This window comes from Salmo trutta, chromosome 23, assembly GCF_901001165.1.
Source record: "Salmo trutta chromosome 23, fSalTru1.1, whole genome shotgun sequence".
NCBI lineage: Eukaryota > Metazoa > Chordata > Actinopteri > Salmoniformes > Salmonidae > Salmo > Salmo trutta.
Genome location: NC_042979.1, coordinates 7,968,892 through 7,987,365, shown reverse-complemented (window position 1 = coordinate 7,987,365; position 18,474 = coordinate 7,968,892). Strand labels below are relative to the sequence as shown.

General features: G+C 42.2%; 2 protein-coding genes across 2 annotated transcripts in view; one reads left to right on the top strand and one right to left on the bottom strand.

The window, feature by feature from the left end:
- The first annotated feature begins 416 nt into the window (after positions 1 to 416).
- prune2 (prune homolog 2 with BCH domain) lies at positions 417 to 9,975 on the top strand. Its single transcript, XM_029708685.1, has 11 exons — positions 417 to 601; positions 1,727 to 1,783; positions 2,265 to 2,474; positions 3,066 to 3,242; positions 3,575 to 3,677; positions 6,082 to 6,213; positions 6,430 to 6,516; positions 7,597 to 7,695; positions 7,873 to 7,911; positions 8,395 to 8,446; positions 8,679 to 9,975. The coding sequence occupies exons 2-10, from the start codon at positions 1,729 to 1,731 to the stop codon at positions 8,444 to 8,446; spliced, it is 954 nt and encodes a 317-aa protein (XP_029564545.1). The 5' UTR covers positions 417 to 601; positions 1,727 to 1,728; the 3' UTR covers positions 8,679 to 9,975.
- Positions 9,976 to 10,176: 201 nt separating this feature from the next.
- The window catches only part of pcsk5a (proprotein convertase subtilisin/kexin type 5a), a 37,302-nt gene continuing 29,004 nt past the window's right edge, over positions 10,177 to 18,474 (bottom strand). Inside the window, exons 33-37 of the mRNA XM_029708684.1 lie at positions 17,459 to 17,636; positions 14,715 to 14,932; positions 12,414 to 12,514; positions 11,610 to 11,802; positions 10,177 to 11,309 (exon numbers count right to left, since the gene is read on the bottom strand). Of these exons, the coding sequence (XP_029564544.1) occupies positions 10,867 to 11,309; positions 11,610 to 11,802; positions 12,414 to 12,514; positions 14,715 to 14,932; positions 17,459 to 17,636 (1,133 nt within the window). The 3' untranslated portion in view covers positions 10,177 to 10,866. The remainder of the gene's footprint in view (positions 11,310 to 11,609; positions 11,803 to 12,413; positions 12,515 to 14,714; positions 14,933 to 17,458; positions 17,637 to 18,474) is intronic.

Genomic DNA, 18,474 nt, shown 5'->3' with positions numbered 1-18,474 from the left:
TTCCATTTTTTTATTTATTTTTTATACATTTGCTAACATTTCTAAAAAACTCTTTTTGCTTTTTCATTATGGAGTATTGTGTGTCGATTGATGAGGGGGAAAAAACGATTTAATCAATTTTAGAATAAGGATGTAATGTAACAAAATGTGGAAAAATTCCAGGGGTCTGGATACTTTCCTAATGCACTGTATAGTGAATGTCTTGTATATAATACTGGCAAGGAATTCATTGTAATTCTACTGTATTCATTAGCTTCCTTTCAACTCATTGTTTGTCTTTTAGCCCTGAGGGATAATAAAACCTCTTTCAGCTGTCCAAATTTTACACATCTCCTCTCAGTTGGCCTCGAATAATAACACTCACACTCACAGCTGCACTGCCAGAGCCAGCTGCTGCACAGAGCTGTAGAAGCAGGTGATTGGCCTTATTTGGAGCTAGCCTGGGTCATGTGACCACAAAATGGTGGAAGCTGTTAGCTTTTTGTAAGCTGAGCATCTCTACCAAGAGCCTGGGAGGAAGAGAGAAAAAGTGTGAGATACAGCTGAAATACATCCATGCACTAAGACAGAGAAGGACAGAGATTCCTGTGCCCCAGTAGTGGTGAGTAGATGGATTTAATGTGATACAAAATAAACAAAAAGGAGAAGAGAGAGACGTATTTATTTTCTAGAGACAGGAAGAGAGAAGGGAGAGGGAGGGGCTGCTGTCATCAGCACTGTGGTCCTGTACTGCACTATGTATGAGGTGGCTCAGCATCCTCCCTGGAGCAAAGCAGCTGATGCTGAACTTGTTATACCTATCGTATGCATGCACGCGCGTGTGTCTGTGTGTCTGTGTGTGTGTGATTCAGCATCAGCAGTAGCTTATGTAATTCATCATTGCTGTTCAGAAATCAGCTATTCTGATCAGCGGTTTTTCTTTTGTCGCATTTGCTAATGCAATCAGATTTGTCTTCTCCCATCTGAAAAGGAAACCAGGATCATTTTAATGTGCGTGAGTGCACGTGCCGGTGGGTTTACTTACACCTGTGCCCAATCTGTGCTCGAGTAAGCGTGTGGACATTCGAGTCAGCAGATGAGAGACGGAGGAGGAGAGAGAGAGAGAGAGAGAGAGAGAGAGAGAGAGAGAAGGGGCTGCTGATGCTGTAACAGCCTTACCCTCTTCCCTCCCCATCCATCTCTCCACCTCCTGCTAGAAGAGATGGATTATTCACAGTGGAGGAGGAGAGATCTGATGACCTTTATCCTCAACACTCCTCCCACTGCCCTCCCTCCCTCTGCTGTGGTCATTGAAATCATCCCGGCAGCAATGATAGAGACACAGTCCTGACAGTGTGCCTGTAGGAAATGGCTTGCGCGTGACTATGTACTGTACAATACTGCCAACTGAGTTCACTCATGTGTGTGTGTGTGTGTGTGTGTATGAACAGACTAACACAAAACACAGTCAGGCTCTCACTGGTACACTGTATCGAGTCCTAGATTAGGGAGTGTTGCGTATGATGATTCTCCACAGCAATGTAGAGGTTGAAGGGGGATTGTGTCTGTGTAAACTGTCTGTTAAAGTTAAAATTCTATTCTTTCCTTGTGGTGCAAAGCGCATGCAAATGCGCCACCACACACACGCGCACGCACACACACTTGCCTCTCCTGTGTTTATTGGGTCTGTATTCAGTGTGTCACTTGTCTGCTATGTGTTGTCTTAATGTCCCCCTGGGTGATGAAGGGATGGACCTGGCGTCTCACAGTAAGACGAGCTCCGAGGGGGCCGAGGGCAGACCAGGTGAGCCTCAATAACACCGGCAACTCCGTATGGGATGACAGGTTGTTATACCATCATTACTCTGCGGCTGCCTACAGAACTAAGCTGTCAGTTAATTAGACACACTCTCACATTCACATGCAGCACCATGATGAGGTTAGTTACTCATACAGGCATTAACTCATTCATAATACATACACATAAGCTACGCACAGCTATGTCATGTTAAGGTCCAAATGTTCATCTTTAGCACAGGTTGGAGGACTAGCCAAATAACTAGCCAAAATGCCATAACCCTACAAACCATAAGAGACAGAGAAAAAAAAATATATATATACATATATATATATATATATTTTTTCTCTCTTTGTCTCCATATATATATATATATATATATATATATATATATATATATATATATATATGTATGTATATATATATATATATATATATATGGAGCCTTCTAACATTTCCACTGACTCCTCCCCTTCCCTCCCTCTAGCCCCTCCCAATTCGCTGCCCCTGCAGGGTGCTCCAGGTGGCCCGTCCCAGAGGAAGAAGCTCTCTGCCCCGTGTATCAGCCTCTCATTGGACCAGAGCGAGGACGACGCCCTAGAGACGCCCGACGACCTTGACATTAACGTGGACGACCTGGACACGCCCGACGACGCAGACTATCTGGACTACACCGACAATGAGCTGGATTGGGAGGGTTAGTCAGTCTAGGACCTCCATACTCAACTGGCGGACCGCGGTCCGGATCTGAACCCAGAAAGGGGTCAATACGGACCGCGGGTCCCGACCACTCACTTTTTCATTTTTTTACTCGGTTGACCCTGGTATCATATTAACACACATAATACATGCAAAATGTGTAGAATTACAGGAAATTAGCTTTAAAATTGAAACATTTTCTCTCCGCCAACAAGAGGGGTGTGAACAGTTTGAGGTCGCATTGGTTGCGAGGTGGAGGTTTGTTACTACGTTGATAAATGACCAAATCCATCCAGACCTTTGCCACATAGGACATTTGTGTCACCGGACGTTCTCAAATAGTACTTGAGTACCCCTGGTCTAGGAGTACGTCCCAAATGGAACCCTTTAGTGCACTGCAGTAGGGCTATTTCAAACACAGACTAATATACTAAATAACACGCCACTTGGAAGCTGGAAGTTCAATGAAAATGTTATTCCTTATACCTAATTTCTCTGTAATCATATTTTTGTTGTGCAGATTAGAAATCGATTTATAGTGCATCTGGATTTTTTGATAGCTGTGTTTCTGCCTTTTGCCCCAAACCAGAACCCCCAACAGCCAATCGTACAGCGGAGAAGGAGCCGTGCGAGCCGATCCCCACATGTAGCACGGAGGAAGAGCGTCAGGATGGGAAGCTGTGGAGGGCCGTGGTCATCGGAGAGCAGGAACACCGCATCAACATGAAGATCATCGAGCCCTACCAGAGAGTTATCTCCCATGGAAGTACAGGACAGTTCTGGTCGTTGTTCTGTGTTTTTATACCTTGGTTTTATTTTATAGACCTTGTCTTGCCTCTTTTTTCTCTTGATGGCGTCTTCCATACAAAATATATTTTAATCTCATAGAACGTAATAGGGCTTAATTGCAGGATAAAAAATGTAAAGGGCTAATCAGACACACAGATGGCAGATGACAGAGAAAAAGAAACAAACAGAGAAAGGAAACAGCCAAACACTGCTCTCCAGCACCAAGCCTCGACAGGGCACTCTTATAAACTGTTGTGGTGTGGGTCATATGTGAATATTTCTTTACAAGTTTTGTGTTTCCTTCATCAGGGTACTATGGAAATGGAGTGAACGCCATCCTAGTGTTTGCGGCGTGTTTCCTTCCTGACAGTGACAGTGAAGACTACCATGAAGTCATGGAGCATCTCTTCCTGTGAGTTACACCTAGAATCCTCCCCACCCTCAGAGCTACTGACTTGAATCTATTTCCTGGTCTGAACCCTACACCTTACACCTGACAAATACACCTTTCATTGAAAAGTTCTTAAAGGATATATTGCATTTATAGTTCTTAAGTCTGTCTGTATTTCCCCCCCAAAATCCCTTAACCCTGTGAGACCCATCATTGTATAAATGCAACTTTTCCTAAATTGCATCCTGTACCGTTCCTAAACTAAAAAATAATGTCAGACACTATATAGTGCAGCTTCTTAGACCCAGATGCGCAATACCAGTCAAGAGTTTGGACACACCTACTCATTCAAGGGTTTTTCTTAATTTTTACTATTTTCTACATTGTATATAATAATAGTGAAGACATCAAAACTATGAAATAACACATATGTAAACATGAAGTAACCAAAAAAAGTGTTAAACAAATCAAAATATATTTTATATTTGAGATTCTTCAAAGTAGCCACCCTTTGCCTTGATGACAGCTTTGCACACTTGACATTCTCTCAACCAGCTTCACCTGGCCATAAGACTGCTAATTAGTTCATTAATGGTTACCCAGACTATCAGCACTGACTCTATGCACACTCACAAAGACTGTATAAACACTACTTATAAACTGGGTGGTTCGAGTCCTGAATGCTGATTGGCTGACAGCCATGGTATATCAGACAGTATAGCATGGGTATGACAAAACATTTATTTTTACTGTTTTTAATTATGTTGGTAACTAATTTATAATAGCAATAAGTGATATATGGCCAATATATCACGACTAAGGACTGTATCCAGGCACTCCGTGTTGCTTCGTGCATAAGAACAGCCCTTAGCCGTGGTATATTGGCCATATACCACACCCCCCATGCTTTATTTCTTAAATACACACTCACACTATACTGACACTCTCACACAAAGGCCACACACACATTCCCATGCACTATATATGCATACGCACACAAACACACATGCTGCTGCTGATACTCTGTTATTTATTTTACTCTTATTATTATCCATCCTAATGCCTAGTCACTTTACCCTGCCTTTATGTACATATCTACCACAAATACCTCATACCTCTACATATTGATCTGGTAATTGTACTCCCTGTATATAGCTCCATTCTTGTGCATTTTATTCCTCGTGGTACTATTTTTCTTTTTATTATAACTTTTTAAAAACTTCTTCAGGATCGGTGGGTCCCCCACAGGATGGTTGAATTAACGTAAGCTAATGCGATTAGCATGAGATTGTAAGTAACAAGAAAATTTCCCAGGACATAGACATATCTGATATTGGCAGAAAGCTTAAATTCTTGTTAATCTAACTGCACTGTCCAATTTACAGTAGCTATTACAGTGAAAGAATAGCATACTATTGTTTGAGGAGAGTGCACAGTTATGAACTTGAAAAGTTATTAATAAACCAATTAGGCACATTTGGGCAGTCTTGATACAACATTTTGAACAGAAATGCAATGGTTCATTGGATCAGTATGAAACTTTGCACATACACTGCAAAGTTTCAGTTTATTTTCTTTGTATTTTCTTTTACCAGATCTAATGTGTTATATTCTACTACATTAATTTCACATTTCCACAAACTTCAAAGTGTTTCCTTTCAAATGGTATCAAGAATATGCATATCCTTGCTTCAGGGCCTGAGCTACAGGCAGTTAGATTTAGATATGTCATTTTAGGCAGAAACAAAAAGGGTCCAATCCTTATTATTAACTCTGCATCGTTGGGAAGGGCTTGTAAGTAAGCATTTCACGATTAAGTCTACACCCGTTGCATGTGACAAATAACATTTGAGATCAGAATACTGCCATTGACGACCATCTATTTTATAGTAAAGTAGTAAGACAGGTTACCTATCGAAACGAACAGAAAGGACAACCAAATATTACTAAAAGTAAGTTAGATGTTCCCCAAACATAGAAAACCCACAACATAGCTGATCCTTTCAAAAAATTATGTTCTTGACAACAAAATAGAAACATTTGAATCGGTCGAGTTGATCAATTAGTTTTTTTATGCCATTAGACAGTGTAAATGCTTTTCATCCAACACACATTTTCCCTAACATTGAAGCCCAATGTTGCATTTTTGCAACGTTTCCAGAAAATGTCAAATAAATAAATAATATATTCTTTTCATAATCAGAGGCCTATTACAAGTATTTCTGAAGGGTAATATGTTGTTCCTCATTTGGATCTATGCCTGGGTCTCACAGGGTTAAATGGCAATAAGGTTCTAATCTAACACATGTAGCACAATCATTCACCACTCACCATCTTCTCTTTACCTTTCACCTGTACACGTTTTAAATCATACACTAGGTTCATGATTGACGTGTACCTCCCCTACTGTATATCCCAACTTCAGGTATGTGATCAGCACGTTGGAGCTGATGGTGGCAGAAGACTACATGATCATCTACTTGAACGGAGCCACGCCCCACAGGAGGATGCCTGGACTGGGCTGGCTCAAGAAGTGTTACCAGATGATTGACAGGAGGTCATTTGACATATGGTTGATTTATGGATAAGTTGATGGAATTTTTTTTTGTATGGAAAATGTTTAAGGGGGGGGGGGATAGTCAGGCCCACAGGATAATATGTAAAAAGATTTACGTGTACTTATTTCCCATGTGGTCAACTGTAATAACATCGTAGCATGCCACATCACACAAACGTACTCAATATAAGAGTGTTGATGAATGTTTGGTTTCAGGCTCAGGAAGAATTTGAAATCCTTCATCATCGTCCACCCGTCCTGGTTTATACGGACCATACTAGCCCTCACTCGGCCCTTCATCAGGTAAACACACACATGAATTACTCTGTTCTAAGTAAAGAAATCTCGGAGCGCATTTCATTGCACAGGGAATGAAACGTAGCATACATGACCGTAATTTATTGTTGATCAGTCTCTCACATCGCTGTGGAGAAATTTCTGCCCACTCTTGCATGCAGAACTGCTTTGACTCAGTAACATTTGTGGGTTTTCAAGCATGAACTGCTCGTTTCAGTCCTGCCTCAACATCTCAATTGGGATTAGGTCTGGACTTTGACGAGGCCATTCCAAAACTTCAAATTTGTTGCTTTTTTTTTTTTTTTTAATGTAGACCTGATTGTGTTTTGGATCATTGCCTTGCTGCACGACTTCAGCTTCAGATCACAGACGGATGGCCTGGGTCCCATTATGGCTGTCGGAAACCAAACACTGCATTCCACAGTAAGAACCCTATATCAATGGTCAAGCGTGGTGGTAGTGTGATGCTTTGGGGATGCTTTGCTGTCTCAGGACCTGGACGACTTGCCTTAATAGATCAGAGAATTCTACAGGAGATTGTCAGGCCATCCGTCTGTGAGCTGAAGCTGAATGACAATGACACACAATCAAGTCTACATGAAACTGCTTTTTTGTTGTTGTTGGAATGGCCTAGTCAAAGTCCAGACTTAATCCCATTTGAGATGTTGTGGCAGGACTTGAAACGAGCAGTTCATGCTTGAAAACCCACAAACGTCGCTGAGTTAAAGCAGTTCTGCCTGGAAGAGCGGGCCATAAGTCCTCCACAGCGACCTGAGAGACTGATCAACAGCTACAGGAAGCGTGTGGTTGGAGTCATTGCAGCTAAAGGTGGCACAACCAGTCAGTGTAAGGGGGCAATTACTTTCTTTTCACAAAGGGGCATTGGGTGTTGTATAACTTTGTTCATGAAATAAATGAAGTAAGTATGTAATTGTTGTGTTATTTGTTTACTCAGGTTCCCTTTATTTAATATCAGGTTTTGGTTGAAGGTCTGATAACATCCAGTATCAAAAATATGCGAAAGTAGAGAAAATTAGAAAGTGGTCAAATACTTTTTCACAGCACTGTATATGTGTTTTGTCACAGCACCAAGTTCAGCAATAAGATCAAGTATGTGAACAGCCTGGCTGAGCTGCAGGAACTCATCCCCATGGAACACGTCCACATCCCAGAGTGCATCATTAGGTGAGCCCAGTCCACACATCCCCCCCACTCCCTTTTATTTTCCTTTCATCCTCCTCTCCCCTCCTCGCCTTCCATTCCCTTCCTCTCCTCCTCTTCCATATCATTCCATTTCCCCTCCTCTCCTGTGACCTGTAACTGACTCTCGATTTATCTTCTGTTGTCAACTCTCATCCCTAGTCTGGACGAGGAGCTGAAGGAAGCAGCGGTGAGCTCAACGTAAGCATAGATTTTGTCCCTCATTACTACATGGCTGCAGAAGCAGAACCGATGTATCCCCACTTCTGCGTTCTCTTAGCCAGACTCCCATTTATCAAATGATCCTGTTTAAGATCAGAAATGCTTTTATGTTGGATGAGAGCCTACTCCACTGCTGTGGGTTTGCTCTGACCACTTTCATAATGCAATTATATGAAAATGTGATAAATGTACCTCGCAACGCATTTGTCATCCACATCAACAAACCATAGATTACGATGATATGATTAATAACGGTGATATATCACAGATGGTAAATGAGACAATTCTGAGAACGTGATGTAGAATTCCAATGAGAAACATACTCAATTGACCATATTTGGCTCTGCCTTCCTGACAAAAGACACATACATACCATCTATTGAATATGTAGCCCGTGACATATTTACCACCGCACCCTAGATTCCCGTCTGACGTTTATTCTTTCTCTTCCTTCTTCTGCAGAGTGAGCAGTTTCCTCCAGGGACCCGAGCCGACGCCGGGGAGACCTGAGTGAGTAAGTAAGACCACTAAAGCTACTTGTTTAAGTGCAGTCTGAAGAGAGATGGCCTTGTCTGCCCTTCATATAAACATTCTAACTGTCCCTCCCATACGGCACCCTATTCCCTACATAGTACACTACCAGGACCTGATCAAAAGTGGGGCACTATAAAGGGGAATAGGGTGCCACGTGGGATGCATACTCTAACATTAATGCCTCTGTTCCCTTGGCGTCTCTTCCTCTGCAGAGCCGATAAAACCAACTCGAACAACTCCTAGACAAAGTGGCATTCAACAACAGTGGAAATGAATGCTCGTCTCGAAATGGAATGTCACATTGTTCGAAAACTCATGATTGTTTCGTATGCTGGATGCAGTAAGACAGATGTACCGTAAGGTATTTTCCTGTGTGTTTGTGCGACGTGGAGTCGACTATGAAGACACTCCATATTCCCTATTAGCACTCAGACGTAGATCCTACGAAGACCACTGTAAAATCCATCTACAACACCTCTGACAGACCAGAGATTAGCATGTGGGGTTTCTTAATCCTGGTCTTTGGGACCCACAGGTTGCACTGTTTTGTTTCTTCCCAGCACTAACATACCTGGTAGCACACCATGGTCTTGATGACGAGTTGAATAATCAGGTGTGTTAGTGCTGGGTTGGAACAAAAATGTGCACTCATGTAGGTTGCCCAGGACCAGTATTTAATAATCCCCACTACTAGGATACTTGACAGTAAATCCACATTACCATGATAGTTTGTGAAGAACATAATTATGATGTGGTCACTCACAGTGCAGAACACACGTCCATTCTTAGCGTCAAAGTTTTAATGTTGTACTTTGGTAATAATGCATGAGAAGCAGTGAGGCACTAATATTGTCCATCTTGGATTTAGACGAGTCATTATGTCCTTGAGACGAACATCACATCAATGACGGTACGTCAAAATCAATCTGACATATCTATGACATGCTAAAACCCAGTCCCCTTAGGAAATGACCAAGTAACGCGTCTCATCAATCTTTTTTTACATCTGAAAATCATTTGGATCTTGATGAGAGTGTTTGACAGATAAATCCCTAGATGTTTTCACTTTGAATCAATCTGACGTACAGTGGATGCCATGAGTAACCACGGAAATATAATGAATTATATTTGTGTGTAACTAAGTGAACGTGTGAAAACAAGCTATCAGTACATTGTGAGAGCGTGTCTTTTCAGATGACTGGTCCTGTGAGAGTCGAGCGTGATGTGTGTGTGTGTGTGTGTCCTGTCAGTGTGTTTCCGTCAGACATCCTACATGTTCACCATCTAGGGCTCTTGTCTCCGCCCCAAACAGTATATGACCTCAGAGGAGGACAGAGAGAGAAGCGAGGGTCTCTGTAAAGCACAATATCGCGTCCTGTGTGTGTGCGTGTATCAATGCATGCTTCCTCATAGATTCTCGATGGCTCTTTGACCCAGGGGTCTGATACATTGTGTGTAAAATGTGTTATAGGATGGAACGCTATATCAATAAATACAACTTTACTCCGAGCATTGCTCCTGTGCTTTTCCTCACGTTCCATCTATGCCATTGACCTTCCTATCACAACACCAGGGTCGTATTCATTAGGGCATGCAATGAAAATGAGCATTTCTTATTGAATAAGTAGAGGTTGTCCCTCCCTGTTTTCTTTCCTTTGGTGCCGTATGAATACGACACATTTGTGTCTCTATTAGTGTTATCACAAATCATTTCTTCAAATTCAATTAAACTTTATTTGAATAACAACACAATATTTTCTAATCAAAAGTCAATGACTGCAAACTAATTATACAAAGACAAGTGGCAAAACCATAACTCTGAAAGTGTTAGGACTCCACTCCATCAGCGTTACAGCGTGATTTAAATTTAAAGGCAATGTCCCCGAGTTAGCAGAGACTGCATTCAGGGTAAACGCTGCATATGTCGGCTCAATCGGAAATTACCTTAACATTTATTTTGTGCAATCTGTAACGCTTCATCGGTTCCAGACTGAATAGAGCCCGTATTAAACTTCAAAACCACCACAATTACAAAGAGGATTAACACCATTTTGAAACCGATTTTACGACGAATAGGATATTGTTTTACAGGGTTCATGGTTGAAGCCACACACAAAATAAACCAAAGACACAACAAAATAAAATATACATTTCCCATAAATGTTAAAAATAACTGGTCTTCGACTAGAACATACAGTTTTGTGAATGAACAACATTTGTTTTAAACACCCCTCAGTATGAAATAGCTATTCATTCTTGTTTTAACTGAATATCAAAGGAGGACAAATCAAATGGATGCAAGCCCTGAGGGAAAGATCTAGTCAGAGAGAGAGAAAAGAAAGAGGCAGAGAGAAAAAGGAAGAAAGAGGTAAAACTGTAGAAAAAGCGTAAAATCACTCATCAGCGAAATGTATAGCTCTCATCATCGTACTCCAGCTCGTCGTCATTATCATTCCCTGGCTGTCCGTACCTGAACTTCCTGTAGACCGTTCCATCCTGACCCATGTACACAATGTCCTCATCTTCGTCCTCATCTTCCTCATCCTTATCCCCGTAGCGGTCGGTGAGATCCACCAACTGGGCCTCGCGGAAATGCCCGCTGGAACTGGCGTGCCCGGCGGATGTGGTATTATGACGCCCGCCACCCAGCTTCTCGTAGCCACGGGGGGCCGTGATGGGGTCGGGGAGGGAGGGGCTCTTGGAGCGGGAGCGTCGGATGAGGAAGACTATGGTACCCAGGCCCAGCAACAGTAGGATGGAGGTGGTGATGAAGAGCGCCATGTTCCCGGTTGACTCCTCTTCGTCATTGCGGAAGGCCAGGTTAGTGCTGAGGACGCACTCTCCTGTAGACCGAAGAGAAAGACAACAGACATGCGAAAGGGTGGTTGAATACATGAACATGATACTCATTCCAGACCTGGGTTTAAATAAAATCGTTCAAATCCTTTTAGTGTTTGCTTTAACCATGGCTGGATTGCCAGATGGGTGAGGTTTGCACTTTTCTATCTGTTCCAGAGCACCAGGTAACTTCAATCAAGCACAGCTAAAGTACTTTGAATGATTTCATATAGTATTTGAACTCTGGTCTGCTTCATTCTAAGGGGTATGCTGGTCTGTATATTGGAACAGAACCCTGAGCCCACCTCTTGTCTCAGTGCAGTTGCAGCATTCCTGCTGCTGCTGCGCTGTGGAATCTCCCTCTACTGGCAGGTCGTTCTGACAGCAGAGCAGACAGCGCCCCCCGGCTGTGAGGATGGCATGGGCAGGACAAATGGTGCAGTTGTATGGACCAGGTCCGCTACAGTCCAGACAGGAACCGTCACAGTCCTCACAATCCTGGCCAGAAGACCACAAGTGGACAGGCTGTCACACAAACAGGGTGAATCTCACAAGTATTTTCCTTGATTCCTCGACAAAGAAACAGGGGGTGAGTCTCAATTCTCTATCCTTGATTCCTTGTATCCTCTCTCCTTGCCTCCTCCTCAGAATGGTTCTCCCCTTGGACCTTCTCCAATGCATTTTGAGAAGGAGTCAAGGAGAGAAGACGTGAGGAATCAGCACACAGGCCCCACCTCTAACTCCTAGCCGCGCTACTTTCTATAATGCACATGTGCAGATGTGAAAGGACAAGGTACGTTTAAGTCAAGGGTGCAGAGCACAGGTCCTTGAAAGCCACAAACCTGCCTTTTAACTCGGGACACATTTCTACCCGGTAACGAGGTACCGTTCTCCAGCCAAACAACACTAACAACTATCGATCAAACAAGTTTATTGTAATCAGTCATTTAACACCACACTCATTTCTGCATTGACATCAGGACGTATGTAACTTTATTTGTGACTCACTGACATCAGGGAGTGTGTCATGCCTGACATGTGTGACTAACATGAAGCACATTATACAGTACAGAGATGATGAGTGGTGAGTAATGGGTATTAGTGGTTACCTGTAGCACGGGGTATTGACCCATGTTGCAGTGGGACTCACACATTCCGTCTGACAGCGTGTAGCCCATGTGACACAAGTCACACGCCTGAGATCCTTTTCCTGGAAATATGGGACAATTACATTGTTGGGCACTTGGACTGTAGTGTAGATGGCATGACATTCCAGCGCATTGTTTTTCTTTCCTGTTGGATTTAGTTAGTCAATTTAAAAGACACAACTCAGCTAACAGATAACATTCTGACAACCATATGTTTCTGAGAGCTTGGTGAGAGTGTGGTTGTTCTATGGTTGTTTTGCAAACAACCTTTCTCACAACTTTCTGGGAATGATGCAGGACAGTTGCTTGGCTTTGGAACATTCTCAACACGTTTGACAAAAACTTGACAAAAACAAAAATGTTCTTGGTATTTCATTACTTTAACAGATTGTTCTTAAAAGTTCAAACGTGGTTACGTTTAATTTCAATTTTGGTCATGTTCTAAGAACATTCTCCAAATGGTTTGACACTAGAGAATGTTGTCAAATAGTTCAGAGAATGTTCATTCTCCTGAGGGAATTTCAATCTTTCAGGATAACGTTTTCTACAGGTTTCCTCATGGTTCCATTTAATGTCATGTTCTCAGAACGTTCAGAGATTATTAAGAAACAACTTTCTTCTGTGGGAATTTCCAGCCAGGCCGCACAAATCAGTATTCAACGTCCATCCATGTCTGAAGATGTCGGGAGATGACGTGGAAACCGGCCACTGGGGGCATTAGTGAACTCTGTTACTTTCAAGTAGATTATGGTTTTTCTAGGGCGTTGTGGACGGGGATGGCAGATGGGCATAAGCATCTGCCTTTGGTTCCAAGCATCTGCCTCTGGTTCCAAAGGTTGCATGTTCAAATCCAGCGATAGAAAGTTGTTTTTGAGATATGTGTTTTAAGCCAAACCTTAACCTTTACCTTAACCATTCAGAATGAATGCCTAACCTTAAGATTTTGGAGTAAATGCCTAAACTTAACCCTAACCTTAAAACATTTTGAGTTAATGCCTAAACATCTGTCTCTGGTGCCAAAGATTGCATGTTTGAATCCAGTGATACAAAGTTGTTTTTTCAGATTTTTGGTTTTAGCCTATCCCAAACCTTAACCCTTACCTTAACCATTCAGAGTTAATGTCTAAACTTAACCTTGAAAACACTTAGAAATTTGATGTTTGGAACAACTTCAAAATGTGAAGAATGTGAACTCGGAGACTGTGAGAGCTTGTTGGGAATTTCAGTCTTTAGCATTAATGTTTTCTGCAGGTTTCCTCATGGTTCTATTTAAAGTCATGTTCCCATAACATTAAGAAAACTTTCCATAAAAAAACACAAGAAAACATTAGTAAGATTCAAAGATCACTTTAAGAATGATATTTAAAATAATATTCATTCTCAGCATCAACCAAATTCTTAAGGAGCGCTTGTTTCCTTTGAAATGGGGTCTATTTGAATAGACTAAAACGAACAGCTTTGAATGATTTCTAAAAAAACATGGCATGCTGGCGCCATCCTGGTGGTGCAGTTGACTAATTCCATGGATACAGAACGGAAGATCAAAAGTTTGAATTTCACTGACACTGTGCTACAGTGAAAAAAAAAAAATATTCGCATGATTAATATATTTGCATGTGTCCTATCTGTGCTTGGAGGTTAAAACAATTAACCCAAACTAAGCTAACAGTGTTATTGAAACGTTCTCAGAACTTTATTTCATTACCTTCAAATCACCTATAATTTCCATTCTCAGAACATGAATAAAACGTCCCAGGAAAGGTTTTGGGAACCATAGTGAAACATTCTCAGAACCTCCCTGCAACCTAAAAATGTACGTTCACTTCCGTTCTCAGAACGTTTTGTTTTACCGGTCAGGAGACTTATGGCTTTGTTCCCAGAACCAATGGGAAACCAAAAACGTACGTTCCCACAACTTCTAAGGAATCAAATGTGCTAGCTGGGAAATCTGTCTCGTTGTTCTCTGTTTTAGGAATAGGTCGATATTCAATCACTTGTGAATGCCAAAAACAGATCGATGTACTTTTCCCAGCCCAGATTAAGGCTAATTCTGGACTAAAATGCATGCTCAATGAAAAAGCTCCATAGAAAGTGCCTTTCAGTCCTGGAATAGGCTTAATCTGGGTTCAGGTCCGGGAAACAGCCCCTTCATGATTATGCTAACAAGTATTGACTGGGTTCCAAAGTATCTTATGTGATCCAACTGTGAAAAAAAGAGACTAAGACAGAGACACACACACACAGGTCTCTCGACCTCCCTACCTGAGCAGGTTCTGCAGCTTGAGTGACAGGGCTCACAGGTGTGGTGCTGGCTGTCCTGATAGTGGCCCTGGGGACAGCTGGAGTGACAGCGTCCCTGTTTCCTCAGGTAGAGCAGTCCATCTGCACAGTTCAGACAGCCATCCGCCCTGCCCCCGGAACACTCACCGCAGCTCGGGTCACACCTCTCACACGTCCTCGAGGTCATGTTTCCATAGTGACTGTGAGACAGTGCAAGTCAGACAGGGACACCCATCATGGATGGTCTGTGTAGGTGTGTAGTGATGTGTGGATGTTTCTAGGTGTTTGTGTGTGTGTGTGTGTGTGTGTGAGACTGACTATTTATTGGTGTGTGTGTGTATATGTGGATGTGTCACTGTTTCTAGGTGTCTGTGTGGGATATGTGTTTTTTTAAGACAATCACGGTACCAATATTTGCTTCTAATACACCAGATGTATGTCCGTGAACCAATTATTTTAAAATCCCACACAGTAGAAGTTATAAGGACAGGCTAATTTAGTTGCTAATGGCAGCCTGCAGTACCCTGGTCTGACTTCAATTTCAGTTACTCAATGAGAAGTGGCAGCCTGCAAGGTTACTTCCTGGAGTAGCTCAAACTGTGCATGTTATGTCTCCATGGGACACCATTTTAACTGACTTCACTTGGCTTCAATGCACTATTCAGTCTTCACATATGAAAGTATTCAGACCTCTTTTTCCACATTTTGTTACGTTACAGCCTTATTCTAAAATGTATTAAATAGACGTTTCCCCTCATCAATCTACACACAATATACCATAATGACAAAGCGAAAACAAGTTTTTCGATTTTTTCCCAAATGTATTAAAAATAAAAACAAATACTTTATTTGAGCTCAGGTGCATCCTGTTTCCATTGATCATCCTTGAGATGTTTCTACAACTTGATTGGAGTCCACCTGTGGTACAATCAATTGATTGGCACACATCTATCTATATAAGGTCCGACAGTTGACAGTTCATATCACAGCAAAAACCTCAGCCATGAGTTTGAAGGAATTGTCCGTAGAGCTCAGAGACAGGAGTGTCGAGGCACAGATCTGAGGAAGGGTACCAAAACATTTCTGCAGCATTGAAGGTCCTCAAGAACACAGTGGCCTCCATCATTCATAAATGGAAGAAGTTTGGAACCACCAAAACTCTTCCTAGAGCTGGCCGCCTGGCCACACTAAGCAATCGAGGGCGAAGGGCCTTGGTCAGGGAGGTGACCAAGAACCCGATGGTCACTCTGACAGAGCGCCAGAGTTCCTCTGTGGAGATGGGAGAACCTTCCAGGTCAACCATCTCTCAATCAGGCCTTGATGGTAGAGTGACCAGACAGAAGCCACTCGTCAGTAAAAGACCAATGACAGCCCGTTTGGAGTTTTCCAAAAGGCACCTAAAGGGCTCTCAGACCTTGAGAAACAATATTCTCTGGTTTGATGAAACCAAGATTGAACTCTTTGGCCTGAATGCCAAGCGTCACGTCTGGAGGAAACCTGGCATCATCCCTACGGTGAAGCATGGTGGTGGCAGCATCATGCTGTGGGGATGTTTTTCAGCAGCAGGGACTGGGAGACTAGTCAGGATCGAGGGAAAGATGAACGGAACAAAGTACAGAGAGATCCTTGATGAAAATCTGCTCCAGAGTGCTCAGGACCTCAGACTGGGGGCAAAGACCACGACCGTAAGCACACAGCCAAGACAACACAGGAGTGGCTTCGGGACAAGTCTCTGAATGTCCTTGAGTGGCCCAGCCAGAGCCCAAACTTGAAACCGATCTAACATCTCTGGAGAGACCTGAAAATAGCTGTGCAGCGAAACTCCCCATTAAATCTGACAGAGCTTGAGACGATCTGCAGAGAAGAATGGGAGAAACTCCCCAAATACAGATGTGCCAAGATTGTAGCGTCACACCCAAGAAGACTCGAGGCTGTAATCGCTGCCAAAGGTGTTTCAACAAAGTACTGAGTAAAGGGTCTGAATACTTATGTAAATGTGATATTTCAGTTTTATATTTCTAAAAACCTGTTTTTGCTTTGTCATTATGAGGTATTGTGTGTAAATTGATGAGGTAAAAAAAAATATTTAATACATTTTAGAATAAGGCTGTAAAGTAACAAAATGTGGAAAAAGTCAAGGGGTCTGAATACTTTGCGAATGTACTGTCAGTGGTGTGTCCCAATGCTTGCAGGTGTGTTTTTGGGAAACGTCACAGCAATAAATATCAGTTTTTACCATTTGTGCGCCTTTTGTAGCCTCTTTGAGATATTTAAACAGGGCATCAATTGAACAGCACATTAAATGTAACCTTCTCAATCACTATCTGGTCTAATTAGCATTTATCAGGCCATATGAAAGGCCATTTCAATCTCAGTCGTGAGCTCCATTGTTATTCAATGGACTGTACCTGTTGTCTGAGGTCTCAATATATTACACAGCACGGAAGACAACAGCATGAAACAACACAATGTGACGGATGGTCTGCCCAGACTCCATTGGTCCGATGGAGCATGGTGATACAATACTAAAACGTTGTGTTTGTGAGTTGCTGTACATGAGCCACATATACTGGAGTTAATGTTAACTGTTCCTAAATTATAGAACCGTCATAAATAATATAAGTTGTTTTGGATCAAATAATATGGATCAAATAACTATGCAACCATATCGTAACGTTATCTTCCAAAGTCAAAGCGACAGCTAAATAACAACACTATAATTAAACCTTGGTTGGCAGGTGTCCACACACTCCTTGCCCTCTCTGAATAGGTGGTCCTTGCAGCTGAGACACTCGTGGCTGTGTCTGCCCATGCAGGTGAGACAGGCTGGGTGGCATCCTTCACATCTCTGGCTTGATTCCTCTTGGTAGAAGCCAGTAGGACAGAAGTCCATACAGGTACCATCTGCACAAACGCACGCACACACACAAATCATTCAACATGAAATGGTGGCTCAGGCAAAATGAACAATTTCCGATCACGACGGCTGGCGTGGAAAAGTGTCTGTTTGTTAAATTTGCTACTGCTACTCATGAATTAAACATCTAAACCAGAGGTGTCAAACACAGGGTCTAATCTGGCCGGCGGGTGGTTTTAACTAACTCAATATACTTTAAAAAGACTAAAACCAAATCGAAACTGTGTAGAAATGATAATGGACCGATATTCAAACAGTTTCTTGACTGTCCAGCTTGCTAATAATTACTAGACAGTCGGGGAGCATTAAAAATTCCAAGAACGATGGATAGAAGACTATTTTTAGCAAATTTTGACGGCAAGGAAATATAACACATTATCAGTGTGGCCCTCCGGACCCCAATGAAAACCGAATGCGGCCACCACGGCAAAATGAGTTCGTCACCCCTGTTCTAAACCAAAAACTACTTTCAGTGACAGTTTTTTCTCTTCTCTTCTCTTCTTAACATTGCACTTACAGTGAGGGAAAAAAGTATTTGATCCCCTGCTGATTTTGTACATTTGCCCACTGACAAAGAAATGTTCAGTCTATAATTTTAATGGTAGGTTTATTTGAACAGTGAGAGACAGAATAACAACAACAAAAAATCCAGAAAAACGCATGTCAAAAATGTTAGAAAATGATTTGCATTTTAATGAGGGAAATAAGTATTTGACCCCTCCGCAAAACATGACTTAGTACTTGGTGGTAAAACCCTTGTTGGCAGTCACAGAGGTCAGACGTTTCTTGTAGTTGGCCACCAGGTTTGCACACATCTCAGGAGGG

Bases quoted from the DNA above. Each gene is read 5' to 3' on its own strand.
- prune2 (XM_029708685.1), top strand. From the start codon at position 1,729: ATGGACCTGGCGTCTCACAGTAAGACGAGCTCCGAGGGGGCCGAGGGC. The intron at 2,475-3,065 runs GTTAGTCAGTCT...GCCCCAAACCAG, and splicing joins CAATGAGCTGGATTGGGAGG to AACCCCCAACAGCCAATCGT. The intron at 6,517-7,596 runs GTAAACACACAC...GTTTTGTCACAG, and splicing joins CTCACTCGGCCCTTCATCAG to CACCAAGTTCAGCAATAAGA.